This window comes from Gavialis gangeticus, unplaced genomic scaffold, assembly GCF_001723915.1.
Source record: "Gavialis gangeticus isolate Ggan-Ray unplaced genomic scaffold, GavGan_comp1, whole genome shotgun sequence".
Lineage (NCBI taxonomy): Eukaryota > Metazoa > Chordata > Crocodylia > Gavialidae > Gavialis > Gavialis gangeticus.
The window spans coordinates 101,496,800-101,514,783 of NW_017729022.1; the positions used below are offsets into that span (position 1 = coordinate 101,496,800).

Consider the following 17,984-nt stretch of genomic DNA (forward strand, 5'->3'; position numbering starts at 1 on the left):
AAGGGGGCCCAGCAGGGAGGTGGCAGTTCTGGTCCTTACTGAGGAAGACAGAGGCAAAGAAGTTATTAAATATGTTGGCTTTGTCGTCTGGCGTGACAACCAGATTCCCCGTCTTGTCCTGCAAGGGCCCCACATTTCCTGGGGCCTTCTTTCTACTCCCTATGTATTTAAAAAAGGACTTCGTGTTGTCTTTAATCTGGGAAGCCAGCCCCTGTTCCATCTCAGCCTTGGCCTTCCTAACCATCCCCCTACATCCCCGAGCAACTGCAGAATAGTCCTCCTTAGTGATGACCCCTCCTTTCCATTGGGAGTAAGCCTCCTTTTTGGCAAGCAGACATTCCCGGATGTTTTTAGAGTCTTGTTCCATTGCCATGTGGCCACTTCCCACAGCTATTCTGCCCAAGTTGAAGTCCTTCAGTATCCTAGAATGTAGTCTCCCATTTGGACTCAAGGTGAGTGGGGATGTTAGGGTTCAGTGGGGCCAGAGCTGAACAGTCCATAAGGATACCAGTTTCTGCAGCCAACATCACACAATGTGGGTAGCATCGTATCTGGCCATGTTTGACTACCCAGCCTGAGTTATCCATTTGCAGCCTCCCTGAGTGGTGGGCACAAGCCCAGAGCAAGGCTTTGAACTTCTACCTTCTAGAGCCATAGTGTTAAGGTGACTGTATTTGGATCTTGGGGAGCATTGGATTTGCAGCTGAATAAAGGCATGACCTGTGATTTGGCAAGCTGCTGACCACAAGGCAGAACAATACATTAAAAGTAACATTGCAAAATGCTTAGGCAAGCATTTTCTTAACAATATAGTAGTGTTGCAAAATATGTATTGTTAGAAGGTAAAGCAAATTTTGCTTATGAGTGCTTATGCTAAGGCAGCCATTTGCTTATGCTAAGTAACCATCTTAACTGTGTCAACCATTTTCAAGTGAGTCTATGTAAGTCTGTGTGCTGTGAATGAGGTGAAGTCTTAGGAATGTGGAAGATGGTACAACATGGGACTGAAAAACAGACTGGAATGTAGAAAACAACATGTAATTGGTAACAGAATCCAAAATAAACATATGCAAAAAGGTGAATGGTGATTGGTGAAGAAGTCTCCAGAAGCTTCCAGGCTTTGGTCGAAGTCCAAGTGACCGAGAGAAGCAGGAGTCAAGGTCTTAAACATGCGCTCATAGGAAAAAGACATGTAAATAAATGAAATGCATAGGTAATTCCATGCTAATGAAGTAAACAGTAAACTGAGGCAGAGCTTGAGATAGGAAGAGATATAGGTGGAACAAAGGAGAGGCAAATGTGGATTAAATGGAGCATGAACCAAAGTGTATAAATGTGGAAAGAACTATTGTTCAAGGCTGCTCCCTGGTTTCACAGCCTGTGTGTCTGTGAGGGAGCCAGTCCAAAGCTGTTTCCATTTTGAATAAAGCTGTTGCCAGCAATGTGTGCTGGTGTTTGCTCCCTGCTTGCTCTGGCTAATGAGTAACAGGATCCATAAGCAATTGGATTGTCATCTCCCTAGTCGTTGGGCATGGAGTTGGGGTCTAACACATAGGATATCTCAACATTATTCTCCAGCATTAGGCCAGGAAATCTCTGATTCTGTTTCTATTCAAGCCACCGGAAAACAAAGATTTCTCTTTTATTATTAATACTTATCACAACCTATTGTTGAAGCTAAAACAAACTAATATAAACAACTGAACACTTCTCTTCTGTTCTGTTTTGTCCCTGACACTTCTTCTCTTTTCATTTTCTGTAATGAAGTATTCAAACTTAACATGGAAAATGGGAAATTAAATTTTAGGCATAAATAAATTAATCACATTTTACTAGGTATAATTTTTGCCTGAAAGATGCTGAGACTTAACACAAGAAGAGAATCAGCTGGTCAGTAATAAAGAAAGAAAAGGAAGTAAACATTGAGAAAGGATGGTTAGTCCTGACTGTGTCAGCCTAACCCATTTAGTACGAAGTTTGAACTTTTCTTTGGATAATTAAGTTGATCCCATCCACCCATGGGAAATAATAAGAACACTTCTGGACAGCACAAAGGACATGTCATCTGGGACACAGTGAAGAGGTTATTAAAGTGCCATGCTAAGGGCTCTGTTGTGGCTTTTAACTACAATCTCTGAGCTGGGAATTATACGGGGAAATTTCTAGCAAATTACCTCAAATTGTTCCATTGAGCATGTATTTTTAAAAGTGCATAGAGTAATAGCCATTTTACCACATATTAAGTATAGTAAAACCTCATTGTAATAAACCCACACAGGACTAGGAGAATAGTTCATAAAAGACAGTGCTCACTATAATAGGGCTAATAAATTTGCTGCATTAGTTCCTGCTGGTGGGATTGTTAAAAAACAAGGTTTATTATAATGAGTGTGTCCTGTATTTGAACAAACAAACAAGTCTGTTGGGTTTATTTTCAGTTAAGGTTAATATGCATGCTAAGGGCTTTGGTGAACTAGATCCATTGTTTTTTGGATTGCAATGGGTGCTTTGTGAGTGGATGTGGGGGGCAGGGAGGGTTTGAAGGCTCCTTGTGCCCACTCCCACACACCCTGGGGGACCCAGGCAGATGTTGACACAATCTGACACTAACAAGGCCTCCAGTTAATTATTTTGATGAAAAAAAATTATATGTTTTCTTCAAATGTTTTTTGTAGAGACCCTCCAGTGGTGCAGATTGAAATTAAGAGAGGGCACGTTTTTAACCTTAATTTACTTTTGCACCACACATGCTTGCTCTTTTGCACTCTCGTCATCTTGGACAACAAAAATAGATCCCTCTATTTTATTTCCTGGTTCCAATACATTAGCTCAATATGTTTGTGTGGGTTTTTAACACTACAGGGCAGTATTTACTTTTTCCAAACGGACACCTTGTATTTGAAAAAGCCACAGCAGTTGTGTTCATTGTACATTTTGGAACTGCCACTGCGGGGGTTTTTCAGTCCCTGAACAATGTGACTCTGTTGCTTAAAATAAATGACTCTTACTTCATATATTCTTATAAACAAGTTAACACAAACACACCCCCCCCACAGATTTCTAATTACATACCTACATTAGTCAGCTTTTAAATCCACACCTCCTGTCCTCCCTGCCAACTGGGAATCTTCCTCACCATAAAAACTCACAATTTCCCTCAATAAATCTCCTCTATTAGAAGGCAAAATATTTTTATGAGTCTCATTTTCTATTTATTTCATTAGTTTCCATCTTAGATATCTAAATTCTTTTTTATTATAGCTGGGAATTTTTATAATGTACAAATTGAAATAATGATTGTATCACAGTGCTTTGCAAGTGGTTTTCATTAAGGCTCCAGCTACTATTCCTTGCTCTGTTGGATATCTTTGGGTCAGGGTTACTTTATGCTGGACAGAAATCTGACCATTTACATTGAAAAGAATAACTAAAAACCTTTAGATAAAGACCTTTAAAATATATTAGCTGATGGAGCTCAATTTCATGTTCTGATCAAAACCAGAGTGCCTAAGCAGTTTTAACATGGCAATCATTGTAAAATACAGAAAAGCTGTGAATAGATTCTGGAACCTCCATGTTTTTGCAATCAAAATTATTATTTGTCTCTATGATTCTGAGTAAACAAACACACTGTGCCTGAAATATATTTGGCTTTCAGAAGGCTCTATCAGATAGACCACAAGGTTTTGTTTTTCTGTCAATATAGTGACTAAATTCATATCCTTTATTAGTAGTATCTGCTGGTTAATACCAATGACTTAATTCAAACTCTGTTTGAATGGCTAGTGGAAATATACAGTGTGTGCATATTTGATCATCAGAGTGTCTTGCTACTTTGTCATTGATAAATTTGCTAGAATATATTCCCACTACTTGCAGGGTCATCACCTGCTTGAATGATCATAGAGAATCCACTTGCTAAGATTTGTAACTGTGTTGTTCTCATTTTCCTAGTTATATGCAAACTTCTCTTCCACCCCTGATACCCTTACCAAGATGAGTCACTTGCTCCAACCAAAATCAGCACTGGGTTCACAACCACTCAGGAAATCCTTGATTTTCCAGTTGTTGCATGAACAAGAGAGAGAGCTGTCTGCTAGTCCATCCCAAACAGTGCATTAAATAAAAAATTAATGGTTTGTTGATACAATATTGGCAAGCAGCAACCAACTATTAGAGGAAATTCACTGTACTCTGGGCAAAATATGAAAATTTTATAATTTCCAAAAGAAACCAGCTGTTGATTTTAATTTAAATTTTGGAACCATGCTGTCTAGGGTGAAGGTAGGAGACAGGGAGAATTGCTTTTGTGCAGTTCCAGAGGTTTCTTCAGTCATATAAGATGACATCTCTGTATGTTCTATTAGACAATGTTTCAAACTAGGTATATTTCTCTATGTATCAATATCTTTTTTTCCCCTGCACAGCTCTTTTATTAGTGTACCTGCCTGTGCAATAAATTTAATTACCTCTTCCAAAACCAAGCCATGATTTTCAGTGCTCTGAGGAAAGAAATTTAAAGAACAATTTCTGATCAACACAGTTATTCCTGCGAGTGTATTGCCAACCCTGATCACTTACCAATGGAGCGGTGGATGCAGGTGTGTTGATTATCACTCAGGAAAAACCCCTCTTTGCATTGACATTCATAGCTGCCCATTGTATTCACACAAATCTGTTGGCACCCTCCATTGTTATCGAGACATTCATCAACATCTAGGAAAAATAAAGATAATATAATATATACACACATAAGCCATATATTTAAAATAGTGAGGCATCCACCAAAAAGCACTCTGTAAATTAAGCTAATGAAAACTACATGGATGCTGTTAGAGTTAATCCAGATTAATCCATTTAACTCTGTCTCACACATTGTCATACATTCTGAGCTATTAATTGATTTCCAGAGTACAATGAATGTTAACAGTTGTAAAAGGGCTGTGACCCTGTCTGCCAAGTGCTGTGTTGCGCTCTGTCATTCCCACTCTGCTTGGAGAGAGGTACTTCAGGGCTACAGTAATTTCGAGCAAGGGTGGAAGGCAAACACAAAGGGCATTACTGGGTGAAAATAGTTTTTATAGAGTTCTGGTCTTGAACAGAACAGCATGTTTCAATTACTGAAGTCAGAACCCCCTACTTTGTCAGTTTGTTTAATGTTGTTTAATGAAAGGAAGCTTCTTAAATCTAAATCTTCCATGCCTGTATTGTCATTTTAATAGGCAAATATATAAAACCACAAAGGCAGCATTAGCTACTGGCAGTTTTGAGGGTCCCTCCCCACCCCCATCACTTCCTTTTGACATTAAAATGTTTATACCATTCTGGGATAACAGAGACATGTTTTCACACAGGGAGGTCATGGGCATTAGAGATATGTTCAGTGTATGTGACCTGTACTCAACCATGCATGCACCCTTCTAATTTGTTCATAATAGGCAGCAAGGCACCCTGATTCCAGTTAACTTGTTGGACAATAGCATCTCTGCTATCCAGGTAACCCACAACTGGTTGCATATACAAAACACTCAAACAGTAGGCCTGTGCAAAGCAGCTAGTATTCGCTTCAGATTTGGATTCAGCTGATTCGGGGGGGAGTGATTCGATTTGGTGATTTGAATCATTGTCCTGAATTGATTCGGACAAATCTGATTTGGAGATGCAGCTGCTGCTGAATCTCCGAATCACACAGGCCCATCCCCCACCCACTCTCCCAGCCCTGGCAATGGCTGCCCCACCCACCACAGCTCCCGGTGCTTTGAAAAGAAAAGCCCTGACTCACTGGGTGCTGCCGGGTGGGAGACGATCCCCACTGCCCCCCACTGCCTTTCATCACATGGGGGGCTCTTCCATGAGCCCCCAAAGTCCTGAGGCCACTGTAGGAGCTGGTGAATTTGGGGGTTTTTTTGGTTATTTTTTTCTTAAAGGGCTGGAGTTGGGGCAGGCTGGGCAGCTGTATGGAGGTGGCAGAGCCCCCCATGCAGCATTGGGCAGTGGGGGGCAGCAACAATCACCTCCCCTGCCTGGCAGCACCTGGTGAAGGGTTTTTTTTTTTTTTTTTAAAGGGCCGGGAGCTGGGGCAGGCAGGGAAGCCATGGGGGGGCTGGGGGAGTAGGTGAGGTTCACGCAGTGTTCGGGGTGGGCTGAGGAAGCAGGCTGGGGATGGGGCCTGGTGGGGGTCCCCCCATGATCCCCTCCCCCCTTCTCCAACCTCCCCTCTCCTGCCCCCTACTTACCAGCTCCAAGTCTGGGTCCAGCTCCCTGCAGCAGCAGGCGGGGACTGTGCAAATCATCAAAGCTCTATGAATTTTTTCCAGATTGATTCGGAGAGCTTCGAATCAATTCAGACCTTTTTATTGGTCCCCTGATTCAATTCAGTTTTGGAGATTCGGCCACTGAATTGGACCAAATCCCCTCCAAATCGAATCACCACCCAAAGCTTCACATAGCTCTACCAAACAGTCACTTATTTAATAGTAAATGGCAACATTTCAACAAGTTTAGGTTTCTTTTTTTTCGGTGGGGAAATCTCGACACCAAAAATCTCAATCAAGTTGGCACATTTTCTGCAGTAATTAATTTTTTCAGGAATGCCCATGGTATATGAAATTACAGGGCAAGTTGCTCAGGCAGATACCTGTTGGCAGGAGATCTGAGATACTGGAGAAACCTGATCAGCAGTTAAAATGGCATGGCAGAGCTGGTTCAGTCAACTTTTCCAAGTAAGGTAATCTTCAGAAAACCTGGTGCTCTACATTCACTCCATGAACACCATTCACTCACCTCCCCCTCACCAGGTGTTGGCAGATTACTATTTCCTCTTCACCGTTTAGGGGACTGACTCCCCTTAGCTGCTACATCAGAATAGTTTGGAGCATACATGAGAAGGAGAAATACAGCAACCAATGTAACAGGGCATGGTGAGAGCAATCAAATGACTCAAGAGCCTCAAGATGAGCCTTATATTATTATTGGTATAACATATTTTAATTCACTCTACAGAGTTTGGACTTATTTCTTCAAAATAATGCAGTGGATTATGACTCATCTTTTTAGCAGATTAGTTAATGCTAAGTAACTGGAAAGGAAAAAAACCTCAGTTGATATATACCCAAAACCAAAAACTTGCTAAAAAATTAACAGTCTTCTGAACATTCTGTTTACATTACCACAAAGTAACTTGAATAATTGCCTTCCCATTCTGATGAATAATTTGAAACAACTGAAGTGATTTATTAACTTTTGTGTACTTTTGATAGTATAAGCTTATACTTTTGATAGTATCAGCTGATAGTATAAGCTGATGCTAGTATAAGCATTACAGTATAAGCTAGTATCAGCTTATACTGTAATTAGATAGACTAATTTACTGCCAATCCCACCCCCCCCATCCATACTCATATGCTGGAATAAATATTATTACAGTGCAACTCTGACAAACTTTTGATAGAAATGTCTTCCAATTGTTTTCAGTTATTTGCATTTAAATCATTAAAAAATATGGACAAAGCAAAAAGGAGTTGAAGAAAGGAAGAAGCTGGGATGTAAAACACATGGGCATCCAGAGCTGACCCGAGCAGGGTGCGGGGCCTGGGACAAATCAGGCAATGCGGAGCCCCGCCCCAGCTCCGATCCCATGAGCCCCAGACCTGAAGAAGCTGCCATTGCCATTGGCAGCAGCAGCAGTGGCAGTGTAGCAAGGGGCTGAACGTGGAACCACTGCTCCGCCCAGTTCCGTGCCACCGCTCCTCCACCCTACTCCACAGGGCCCCCCAAAGTGTGGGGCCCGGGGCGATCATCCCAATTCACACCCCCCAGGGATGGCCCTGCAGGCATCCATGCAATATATGCCCCACCAGTAAACCCTGGCCCAACTGCAGCATTGTTGATTTCTTTTCTTAAGTCCTGGCCCTGCAAAGGTGTCAACCTGCTTGCAGCTTATTGTATTACTGGTACCTTAGAGCAAGCCTGTGCCATAGTGACTGCACATGGCCACCACAATGACTTTGAGCACACTCCACAGACCAACAGCATGTTGGATACTGAAGTCCCTAAGGTGGCTCTGGAGATAATTACAGAGATGCTTGTCTGGCATATTTCTGGGTTTGGAGTGTGTGTATGGGAGCAAGAGGCTGGGGCCTGGTTGAAACCTAAGTTCAAGCCCAATGAAGTCATTGTGTGGATACCTTTACGAGTGTTATGTATAAGTTGTTATATTTGCCTGGGGATGCCAGGAGGGAACAGCAGAATGATAGACAAGGTACTGCTCTCAAATAAACAAGCTTTATCATTCTATAAGATTAACTCCTTGGTCTTTTGAAAACAACACATGTTACCAGGATTGGGGAATGAAGAAAGACAAAAACAAAAAAGAATAGAGCATCTCAGAATTCCAGAGGAGTTAAAGTTGTCCAACAATGCAGCAGAAACCTGGAAGAAATTTAAGCAGAGGTTCACTATGTATATGACAGCCAGAGCTACAGAGAAGGAAGATTCACTCAAGGTAGGTATTTTTTTTAAATATAGCAGGCCCAGAAGCTCTGTCCCTTTATAATAGCCTTCAACTGTTAGAAAGGAGTCCCCTGTGCTTCAGTGGTAGAATCATTGCCTACCTCACAGGTGACCTGGCTTCAATTCCCAGACACTTGTATACAATTACAGCCAATTATACAGTATACAATTACAGGTCCCAAACATCTAGACTTAGTCTGGTCTTTGGATTCTGTCTCAGTGGCCTAAAGGGAGGATGGAAGGTCTGGGCAGCTTCCACTCTTCCAAAATCTCCTGCTCAGGCATATGCATCGAAGGTCTGGGTGGCCCTCATGCATGCACCATGATTTAGGCAGATTGACTGTTGCCACAATTGTCAGAAGCAGAACAAACAAGCTATGGCACAGTAATATTGTATACCAAAACAAAATGAAAACTTTGAACAGTATAATTTCCAAGTGAGACAACAGGAAATAATGTGAGACAATAGAGGAGTTTGTCAAAGACCTCAGACTGCTGAGCAACTTTAGAGACCTAAAAGAGTCTTTGGTCAGAGACCAAATAGCATTGGATATAAGGGATACAAGCCTCCAGAAAAGACTGCTAGAGGATCCTGAGCTTAATTTGGAAAAGGCAGTTAGAATGTGCCAAGCAGCTGAGATAACAAATGCCAGGCTGCAGAAGCTGGAGAAAAAAACAGAACAAGCTGAACTAGACAGGATTACAAGACTGCAAAAACCTAAGGCAACATACAAACAATACATAGTGAGGACCTCACTATGGCAAGTGGAAGCCAAAGAAAATTGCTTGAAAAAACAGTGGTCAGCTACAGATTATCACAAACCCATGCAGATGTATCAAGCTCTTAACAATCTGTATTCTTGGTTACAATGCAAGTGTCTGGCATGAAGTACTCAGAAACATCTGAATTCCTGTGCTATGCAGGAAGCAATGGAAAAATGTTTGCTTCTGTAAATCACTAATGGGATGTAGAACCCATTCCTGCTTGTCATATTAACACTTTTTATTGCTTCCCTGCCTAGCTTCAGAGGCAGTTTCTCAACCATGGCTTCAACATAAACAAGAGAGAAGAATTAAACAAATCATGTTTCCTGATGCCTCTAAAGATCTTTCAAAGAAAGCTGAGCTTCCCAAATGAATCTCCATGCTTTAATACATAGATTTTATTATGCGAAACAAAGATAACATCTTGTTTTTAATATAAAGCTGAAATGCCTGTATAATTTTACTGTTTTTTAAATATTCTTCAGGAAAATGTGTCTGAGGTATTTTTATATTACATTCTAACTAGATAATAGAGAACCTTTCAGTCTAGTTTTTACCCCAGAAAAATTACACAAAAACTCTTACATTTGCTCTTGGTAAATATTGATGCTCATGATGACAACCAATTGGGAATACATACAAAAATAAATATAGACAACGTTTTTCATAATAGATTAATAGAACAGAGAACAACAGGGCTTTAAAGTACCTCAGGAGGTTATCTAGTTCAACCAGCTGCTCAATACCAGATCCTGTCTAAACTATCCCTGCCAAATGCTTATCTAACCTGATATAAAATGTCATATGATGGAAATTCCACAACATCTCTAGGTGGTCTGTTCCAATGCTTCACTACCCACATAATTGGTTCTTCCTAATATATCATTTGAATTTCCCTTGTGGCAATTTAAGACTGTTCATTCTTGTCCTGTCCACTCTGGACACAGAAGTTATTTGATCTCAATCCTTTTTATAACAATGCTCTTTGTATATGAAGACTGCTATCAAATCTCCTCTCAGTCTCCACTTCTGCAGAGTAAAGAGTCCCAGTTTCCTTCTAGAATACTTATATACTTTTTGTTGTTCTTCTCTGGATTAATTCTAATTTGTCTAATGTCTTTCTTGAAAAGAAGTGCTCTGACATGGACACAGTATTTCAAGGGGAAGCTTCACTAATACTGGCCAAGTGAAAAAGGAATCACTTTCCATGAATGATTGGAGAATACTGCTAGAACCATTGTTTATTGGAGTATGTGGTTGTTTCCCTTAAAATGCTTTGCAATTCAAATCAAATTTACTTTTACATTTTACTTTTAAATTTACTTTACATTTAATTTTTTTAATGTTTGTGCTACATTGATCATGATATGATGGAATCCAGATCCTGAGACGGAAAGCATGAGGTCAGCAAAATTAGGATGCTAGATTTAAAAAAAGGTGGGTTTCATCTGACTCAAGGAGTTAATACATATGGTGTCATGGGAGGTGTTGTGGGAGAATAGATTGAAGGATAAAGATGCCCAGGAGGGCTGGGAGCTTCTAAGGGGAAGCCCAACAAGAAACTGGAAGCCCAATAAGAAACAGTCCCAACACAAGGGAAGCACAAGAAGACTGGCAAGAGATCAGTGTGGCTGCAACAAGGAGCTTCTAAAATGGCTCAAATGCAAAAGGAAAGCATACAGGCAATGGAAGAATGGGCAGATCACCAAGGACAAGTACCAGGAAATAGCAAAAACCTGCAGGGACAAAATCAAGAAGGCAAAGATAAAGAATGAACTGCACCTTGCAAAGGAGGTAAAAGACACAAAAAAAGGTTCTGTAAGTATGTTAGCCAGAAAAAAAGCCAGGATGAATTCCCAACTCCCAACCAAAGATACAAAGAAGGTAAACAGATACTCAACAGCTACTCTGCCTCAATCTTTAAAAAAAAAAAGTAAGCTGCAGCTGATACCTAATATGGTTTATCTGGATAAGGAAGGGGAGGGAGAAGGAAGGAACCTGAGGGATGAGATAACAAAAGAGACAGTTAGAGCATTTGTTAGGGTTAAATGAATTCACGCCATGGCAGAGGAGTGGGAAGTGGCAGATGAGATCTCGGAGCCCTTGGCAATGATCTTCATTAAGTCATGGGAGACTGATCAGGTACCAGAGGACAGGAAGATGGCCAACAAAGTGCCCCTCTTTAAAAAGGAGGACCCAGGGAACTACAGACTGGTTAGCCTGACCTCAATACCTAGGAAGTTACTGGAGCATATCCTAAGGAAAGCCATTTGCAAGCATCTGCAGGAGGAAAGGCTGATCACAAGTATCTAGAATGGACTCAAACTTGATCTTTTTTGACCAAGTAGCTGTTTGGGTGGATGAAGGAAATTCTGTAGATATCATGTATCTGGACTTCAGTAAGGCTTTTGACAAGGTCCTGCACAACCTTCTCATAAACAAGTTGGAGAAATGTAGGCTTGATAAAAGTACTATAAGGTGGACAGATAACTGACTCTATAGCCACAAGCAAAAGGTAATTATTAATGGGTCTGTGTCAGATGGCAGAAGGTTTTGAGTGGAGTTCCATAGGGATCTGTCTTGGGTCCAGTGCTGTTCAACATATTTATTAATGCTTTGAATGCTGGCATAGAAAGCTTCCTGAGTAAATCTGAAGATGACACAAAAATAAGAAGGCTTGCAAACACCTTGGAGGATGTGAGCACAATTCAGAAGGATCTTGATAGATTAGGAAGTTGGGTTAGAGCTAACAGAATTAAGTTCATTTCAGAAAAAACAAGATGCTACACCTCGGGAGGAACACAAATATAAAATAAGTGACACCTGGCTGGATAGCAGCATTATGGAAAATGACTAGGGAGTCTTGGTAGACTGGGCGCCACACTTCAAGAGGGAAGTGGCCAGCCTGGAGAGTGTTCAGAGGAGGGTCACCCGCTTGGTGAGAGGCCAGCAGGACAGGCCCTATGAGGAGAGACTGAGGGACCTGAACCTGTTCAGCCTCAGCAAGAGGAGGCTGAGGGGGGACCTGGTGGCTGCCTACAAACTCATCAGGGGAGATCAACAGCAAATACGTAGAGCCCTTTTCTCCCCAGCACCACCTGAGGTGACAAGGAACAATGATAACAAGCTGACGGGGAATAGGTTTAGGTCAGAGTTCAGAAGGCAATTTTTTACAGTTAGGGTGGCCAAAATCTGGAAACAACTTCCCAGGGAAGTGGTCCTCGCCCCTACCTTGGGCAAATTCAAGAGGAGGTTGGATGATCACCTGTCTGGGGTCTTGTGAACCCAGCATTCATTCCTGCCTGTGGCAGGGGGTCAGGCTAGATGATCTGTTCAGGTTCCTCCTGACCCTAACTACTATGAAACTATGAAATCACAGACTTAGTAGACCACAGATCTCAGACTTGGCACTGGTTAGGTCTCATCTGGAGTACTGTGTACAGTTTGGGACTCAACATTGTAAAAAGGACATGGGGAAGTTGGAGAGGGTCCAGAGGCAGGCAACAAAGACGATCAAGGGCTTGGAAGGTAAGACACATGAGGAGAAGCTGAAGGAACTAGGCATGTTCAGCTTGTAGAAAAGGCACTGAAGAGCGGGCATGATAGCAATCTTCAAATACTTGAAGGTCTGCCATAAAGGAGAGAGAAACTACCTTTTCTCTCTTGCTGCAGAGAGGAGGATGCAGACGAATGGCTTGAAGTTGCAGCAAAATGGGGCATTTCTAAGCATCTGGAGGAGAACATAATGATTAGGAACAGTCAGCATGGATTCACCAAGGGCAAGTCATGCCTGACCAACCTGACTCCCTTCTATGATGAGGTGACTGGCTCTGTGGATGCAGGGAGACCAGTGAACATCTCCACAAGCAAGCTAAGGAAGTATGGTCAGGATGAATGGACTGTAGGGTGGACAGAAAACTGGCAGGAGCATCAGGCTTAGAGAATAGTAATCAATGGCTTGACGTCTAGTTGGCAGCTGGTACCAAGTGAAATGCCCCAGGGGGTTGGTCCTGGTGCTGGTTTTGTTCAATGTCTTCATCAACAACCTGGAAGATGGCATAGAGTACACCCTCAGCAAGTCTGCAGATGACACCAAGCTGGTGGGAGTAGTAGATACGCTGGAGGGTAGGGTTAGTATTCAGAGTGACTTAGGGAATCTCATGAGGTTCAACAAGGACAAGTGCAAAGTCCTGCATTTGGGACAGAGTAATCCCATGCACCAATACAGGCTGGGGCTGACTGGCTGTGCAGGAGCTCTACAGAAAAGGACCTGGGGGTTACAGTGGACAATAAGCTTATTATGAGCCAGCAGTGTGCCCTTATTGCCAAGAAGGCTAATTGCATACTGGGCTGCATTGGTAGGTGTGTTGCCAGTAGGTCAAGGGAAGTGATTATTCCCCTCTATTCAGCACTGGTGAGACCTCATCACCCCACAGGAGTACTGTGTTGAGTTTTGTTGTCTTCCTCACCCCTTCCCACCCCACAACTACAGAAAGGAAGTGGACAAATTGGAGAGAGTCCAGTGGAAGGCAACAAAATGGCAAGAAGGCTGGAGGACCTGACTTATTAGAAGAGGCTGACAGAACTGGGATTATTTAATCTGGAGAAGGGAAGACTGAGAGAGGATTTAATAGCAGCCTTCAACTACCTGAGGGGGGAGGTTCAAAAGAGGATGGAGCTAGAATATTTTTAGTGGTGGCAGATGATGAACAAGGAGCAATGGTCTCTGTCGCGGGGCACTTCCGCGCACCGCTCCTAAGGAGGCTCAACCCCAGGAGGAGGGTCAGACCGGAGGACCGGGTGAGGCTATAAGGGGAAGGAGGAGGCCTCATTAGGAGCTCCCCAGTGAGGTGGGGGGTGCTCCCAGCGCGGCAAAGAGCGCTGCGTTGTGGGGTTGTGACCCCAGCCTGTGTGGGGCGGTATTTAGCCCAGTGGGGCATGTGACCCAGGAGGAGGGTCAGGGGGCCAGGCACGGCTACAGGCTACCTGAGCCCCGAGCGCGAGAAGCACGGGACAAGCCCCAGAGAGGGTGAGGAGCGCAAGAAGCGCAGGACAAGCCCCAGAGAGGGCGAGGAGCGCGAGAAGCGTGGGACAAGCCCCAGAGAGGGCGAGGAGCGTGAGAAGCGCGGGACAAGCCCCAGAGAGGGTGAGGAGCGCGAGGAGCAAGGGACAGGCCCGAGTGTGGGCAAGGGAAGCACGAGAAGCGCGAGCAAGGCCCAACGTGGGCGAGAACGTGCGGAGCGTGAGGCATAAGCTCCAAAGGAGGGGGGGAAGCCTACTAGGAAGCCCCAGAGAGGGGCGAGGGCCAGCATAAAAGCCTGGAGTAGGGCGAGCACGCGGTTGGAGGCCCGCAGTGGGGCGAGCGCGCGATTAAGAGCCTGAAGAAGGGTGATCTCATGAGTAGGAGCCTGGAGAGGGCAGGGCGCGCGGGATAGAGCCCGGAGAGGGCAAGGTGCGTGGGACAGAGTATGGAGAGGGCACATACATATTAGGAAACCCAGAGAGGGCCTTCATTGGAGAGGTCTCAGTAAAGGGGGTGTGTACATAGGGCGTACAGAGACATAAGAATGTCCGGTACAACTGCGAGGCTTGGGCCATGCTACAGGGGAGGTAGGAGGCATGCATAGCCCATAAGGCGGAGTGTACCAGAACACTGCACATAAGAAAAAGGGGGCAGGATAAGCTCAGCACCGTGTCCAGGGGACCCCAGGAAAGGCAACCTCCCATTAATAATACTATAGGACAAAGACGTGGTGGGCGAGAAGAGGGTGCTAGGGGGGCGACTTGACACGGTAGGGGCGCTAGGGGGATCACGGCCACTTCTGCACCCCAGCCCGTGACAGTCTCAAGTTGCAGAAAGGGAAGTTTAGATATTAGAAAGAATTTTCTCACTAGGAGAGTAATAAAACACTGGAGAAGGTTACCCAGAGAAGTGATGGAACCTCCATCTTTGGAGGTTTTCAAGACCCAGTTAGATAAAGCTTTGGCTTGGATGATCTAGTTGGAGATGGTCCTGCTTTGAACAGGGGGGTATACTAGACCTCCTGAGGTCCTTTCCAACCCAAATTTTCTATGATTCTATGAAAATTAGTTTAGATTGGATATCTGGAAAAAAATTTCTTCACTGTTAAAACAGTGAGGCAGTAGAATAGACTGCCTGAGGAAGTTGTGGACTTTCCATCACTGAAGGTGTTCAGGAAGAGGTTTGTATGCTCTCCTGGGTGAAACAGAAGCAGAAGCTTAAGACAATAAACTAGGGATGGCCAGAGTTACTCACCCTGGGAGCCACATCTGATCCTCCACCAAAGTCGGAGAGCGTTGGGGGTGCTGAGTGACCCGGTGTGGAGGAGACCACCCCCCCACCCCCCTGCCCCACTGAGCTGCTCTGGCTTTCCCCATGCCCTGGGGTAAGTGGCACAGCTGCAGAGCACAGGGATGGGGCTTCAGTGGAGCAGAGCGGAGCATGGTGCAGGGGCGGGGCTTCAGTGGAGAAGCAGCATGGGGCAGGGCTTTGGCAGAGCATGGTATGGCAGGGTGCAGGGGCGGGGCTTTGGTGGAGAAGCCCTGGAGAGCTGCAACGACCATGCTGACCAGCCGCATGCAGCTTGCGACCCGCAGTTTGGCCACCGTTTCAATAAACATTTTGCATATTGGCTTAAGCTTCTATTCCATCCAGGAGAATATACAAACACCATGAGACTCTCCCTATACCTGAGGAAGGGTGTTTGTGCCCAAAAGCTGGTAAAGAACATTTTTTCCAACTATTTAGTTGTTCTAATAAAAGATATCACATTTACCCTAAGAACCTTGTCTGACTATGTCCTTAGATCAACATGGCTATACCCAACACCCCAAAAACAGTGTTGATCTAAGGCACTGTACTAGGGCTTTTCTACCTAGGGACACTGGGGAAAGTTAAGACCAGTCAACTAAAGGAAGGAAGTTATTATGCATTATTTAAGCATTAAGTTAGTACACTAAAATAAGTTACAATGGTCAAAGACCACTTTCAGTAAAAAAGAAAAAATCAGTAAAAGAATTTATGTTCGATAATATGATTAAAGGCATTTATAATGGATTATATGGGGGCAGTACCAGATAGACTGATTAACCATCAGCCTCCTGGATTTAACCAGGGAGGAAATTTGGAGGAGGGCCAAGACAATGACCAATTTTTCAGTTTTTCTTTTTTTAAAAATTGTGTTTATGAAATGTATGAAGCTTTCCAAAAGTTGTTTAGTTTTGTATTTAAAATGTGAACTGTTGCATAATATAAAGAAATATAAAGAAAAATAAACATCAGTGATAGAAGAATTCATTTGGAGTTCATGCAAGCAACACATTGCATGCAGCTGTCTGGAGAGAGAAGAAAAATAAATCTAAATCAAAAGAAAGGCATTGCTCTCTTTAATCATGCCAGTGATTATGCAGTCTTAAATCAATTAGTATGACCACTTGTTGACATTTTGCATGTGGGAGCATACAAAATTATTTATTATACACTTGCAACTCTCCTCCCACTTTCTGCTGAGAAGATTATCACCAAACCCACATCTCATCTTACACATTCAGACCAACGAGGAGGGAGGGAAATCCAGTAGATTCTGGTTTCCAGTTGAATTTTTGCAAAAGCACATTATCCTTATCAGGAAACTCAATACTGGAGCTCTGCCTGTGAAAAATACTGAACTGCAAATATTTTATATATTATGCAGTTGAAACTGTAGATTGATGTTACTTGGGTAGGAATCAAGCCAGGACATTGGAGCTAACATCTCTCCTCCTATGAAATGAGCCATAAGATTCTACATGAGCAGAGGAAGGCAGGGTCTTGGTTTCATGCCCCACCCCAAAGATACAGGGTTATATAGAAAAGAAACCAAATTGTTGTGATCACATAGGATAACCTGGCCCATTTCAGAGCTGGGATGCTAACTCTAATTTCCTGGCTTGATCCCAACCAAGGCAATAACATTTCCACAATTTCAATAGGATAATATGTTTTACACTTCTTGTCCTAAACCAAAGTGCAGTACTGCGGTGCTGTAATTTTTAAGTATGGTTGTAGTGCAACAGAGATTGAAGTAAGCTTCAGTCATGCAAATCCATTATTTGTCCTAGAGAACAATTTTAAGACTTAAAGTTTATAAAACACTTGGAAGAAAGATGTTTCAGGAGAACAAAAGTAGTGCTTTAATAATTCTGGCTTGTAAAGATATGCCACAAGTATGCACAGTAAATACATCAGATCCCCATTTTTCATAACTTTCCAGACAGCCAAAACCTTTAGAGGATTCCTATTTGATTATGAAAAAATGGTCTCTTCATGCATGACACATTTACATTTGAAGACATAACCAGCACTTTTAGTTAGCTGGAGTTCTAGTTTAGCACTGTATTGTATGTTTGCTAAAAACACAGAGGCTAATATTTTTTCTCTTACAAAATGTTCCATAAGATCTTTAATGCACACTTGCAGGTGCATTCTTGGTTTCACATCTCATCAGATAGACAGAATCTCTAGAATCACAATGCCTCCCAGAACCGTGCTGGGTCTTTTTGGAACTGTATTAACTCTGTAGGAAAAATTATTGATTACACTGAACCACCATAACAGTAGGGCTGTGTGAAGCTTCAGGTGGCAATTCAATTCAGAGGAGATTTGGTCTGATTCAGTGGCTGAATCTCCAAATCTGAATTAAATCAGG

General features: G+C 43.0%; 1 protein-coding gene across 2 annotated transcripts in view; it reads right to left on the reverse strand.

Annotated features, from left to right (window-relative positions):
- SCUBE1 (signal peptide, CUB domain and EGF like domain containing 1) overlaps window positions 1-17,984 on the reverse strand; it is a 443,267-nt gene that overhangs the window by 351,498 nt on the left and 73,785 nt on the right. For both annotated transcript variants that reach the window (XM_019515739.1, XM_019515738.1), the window contains exon 4: window positions 4,582-4,716. In XM_019515739.1, the coding sequence (XP_019371284.1) occupies window positions 4,582-4,716 (135 nt within the window). The remainder of the gene's footprint in view (window positions 1-4,581; window positions 4,717-17,984) is intronic.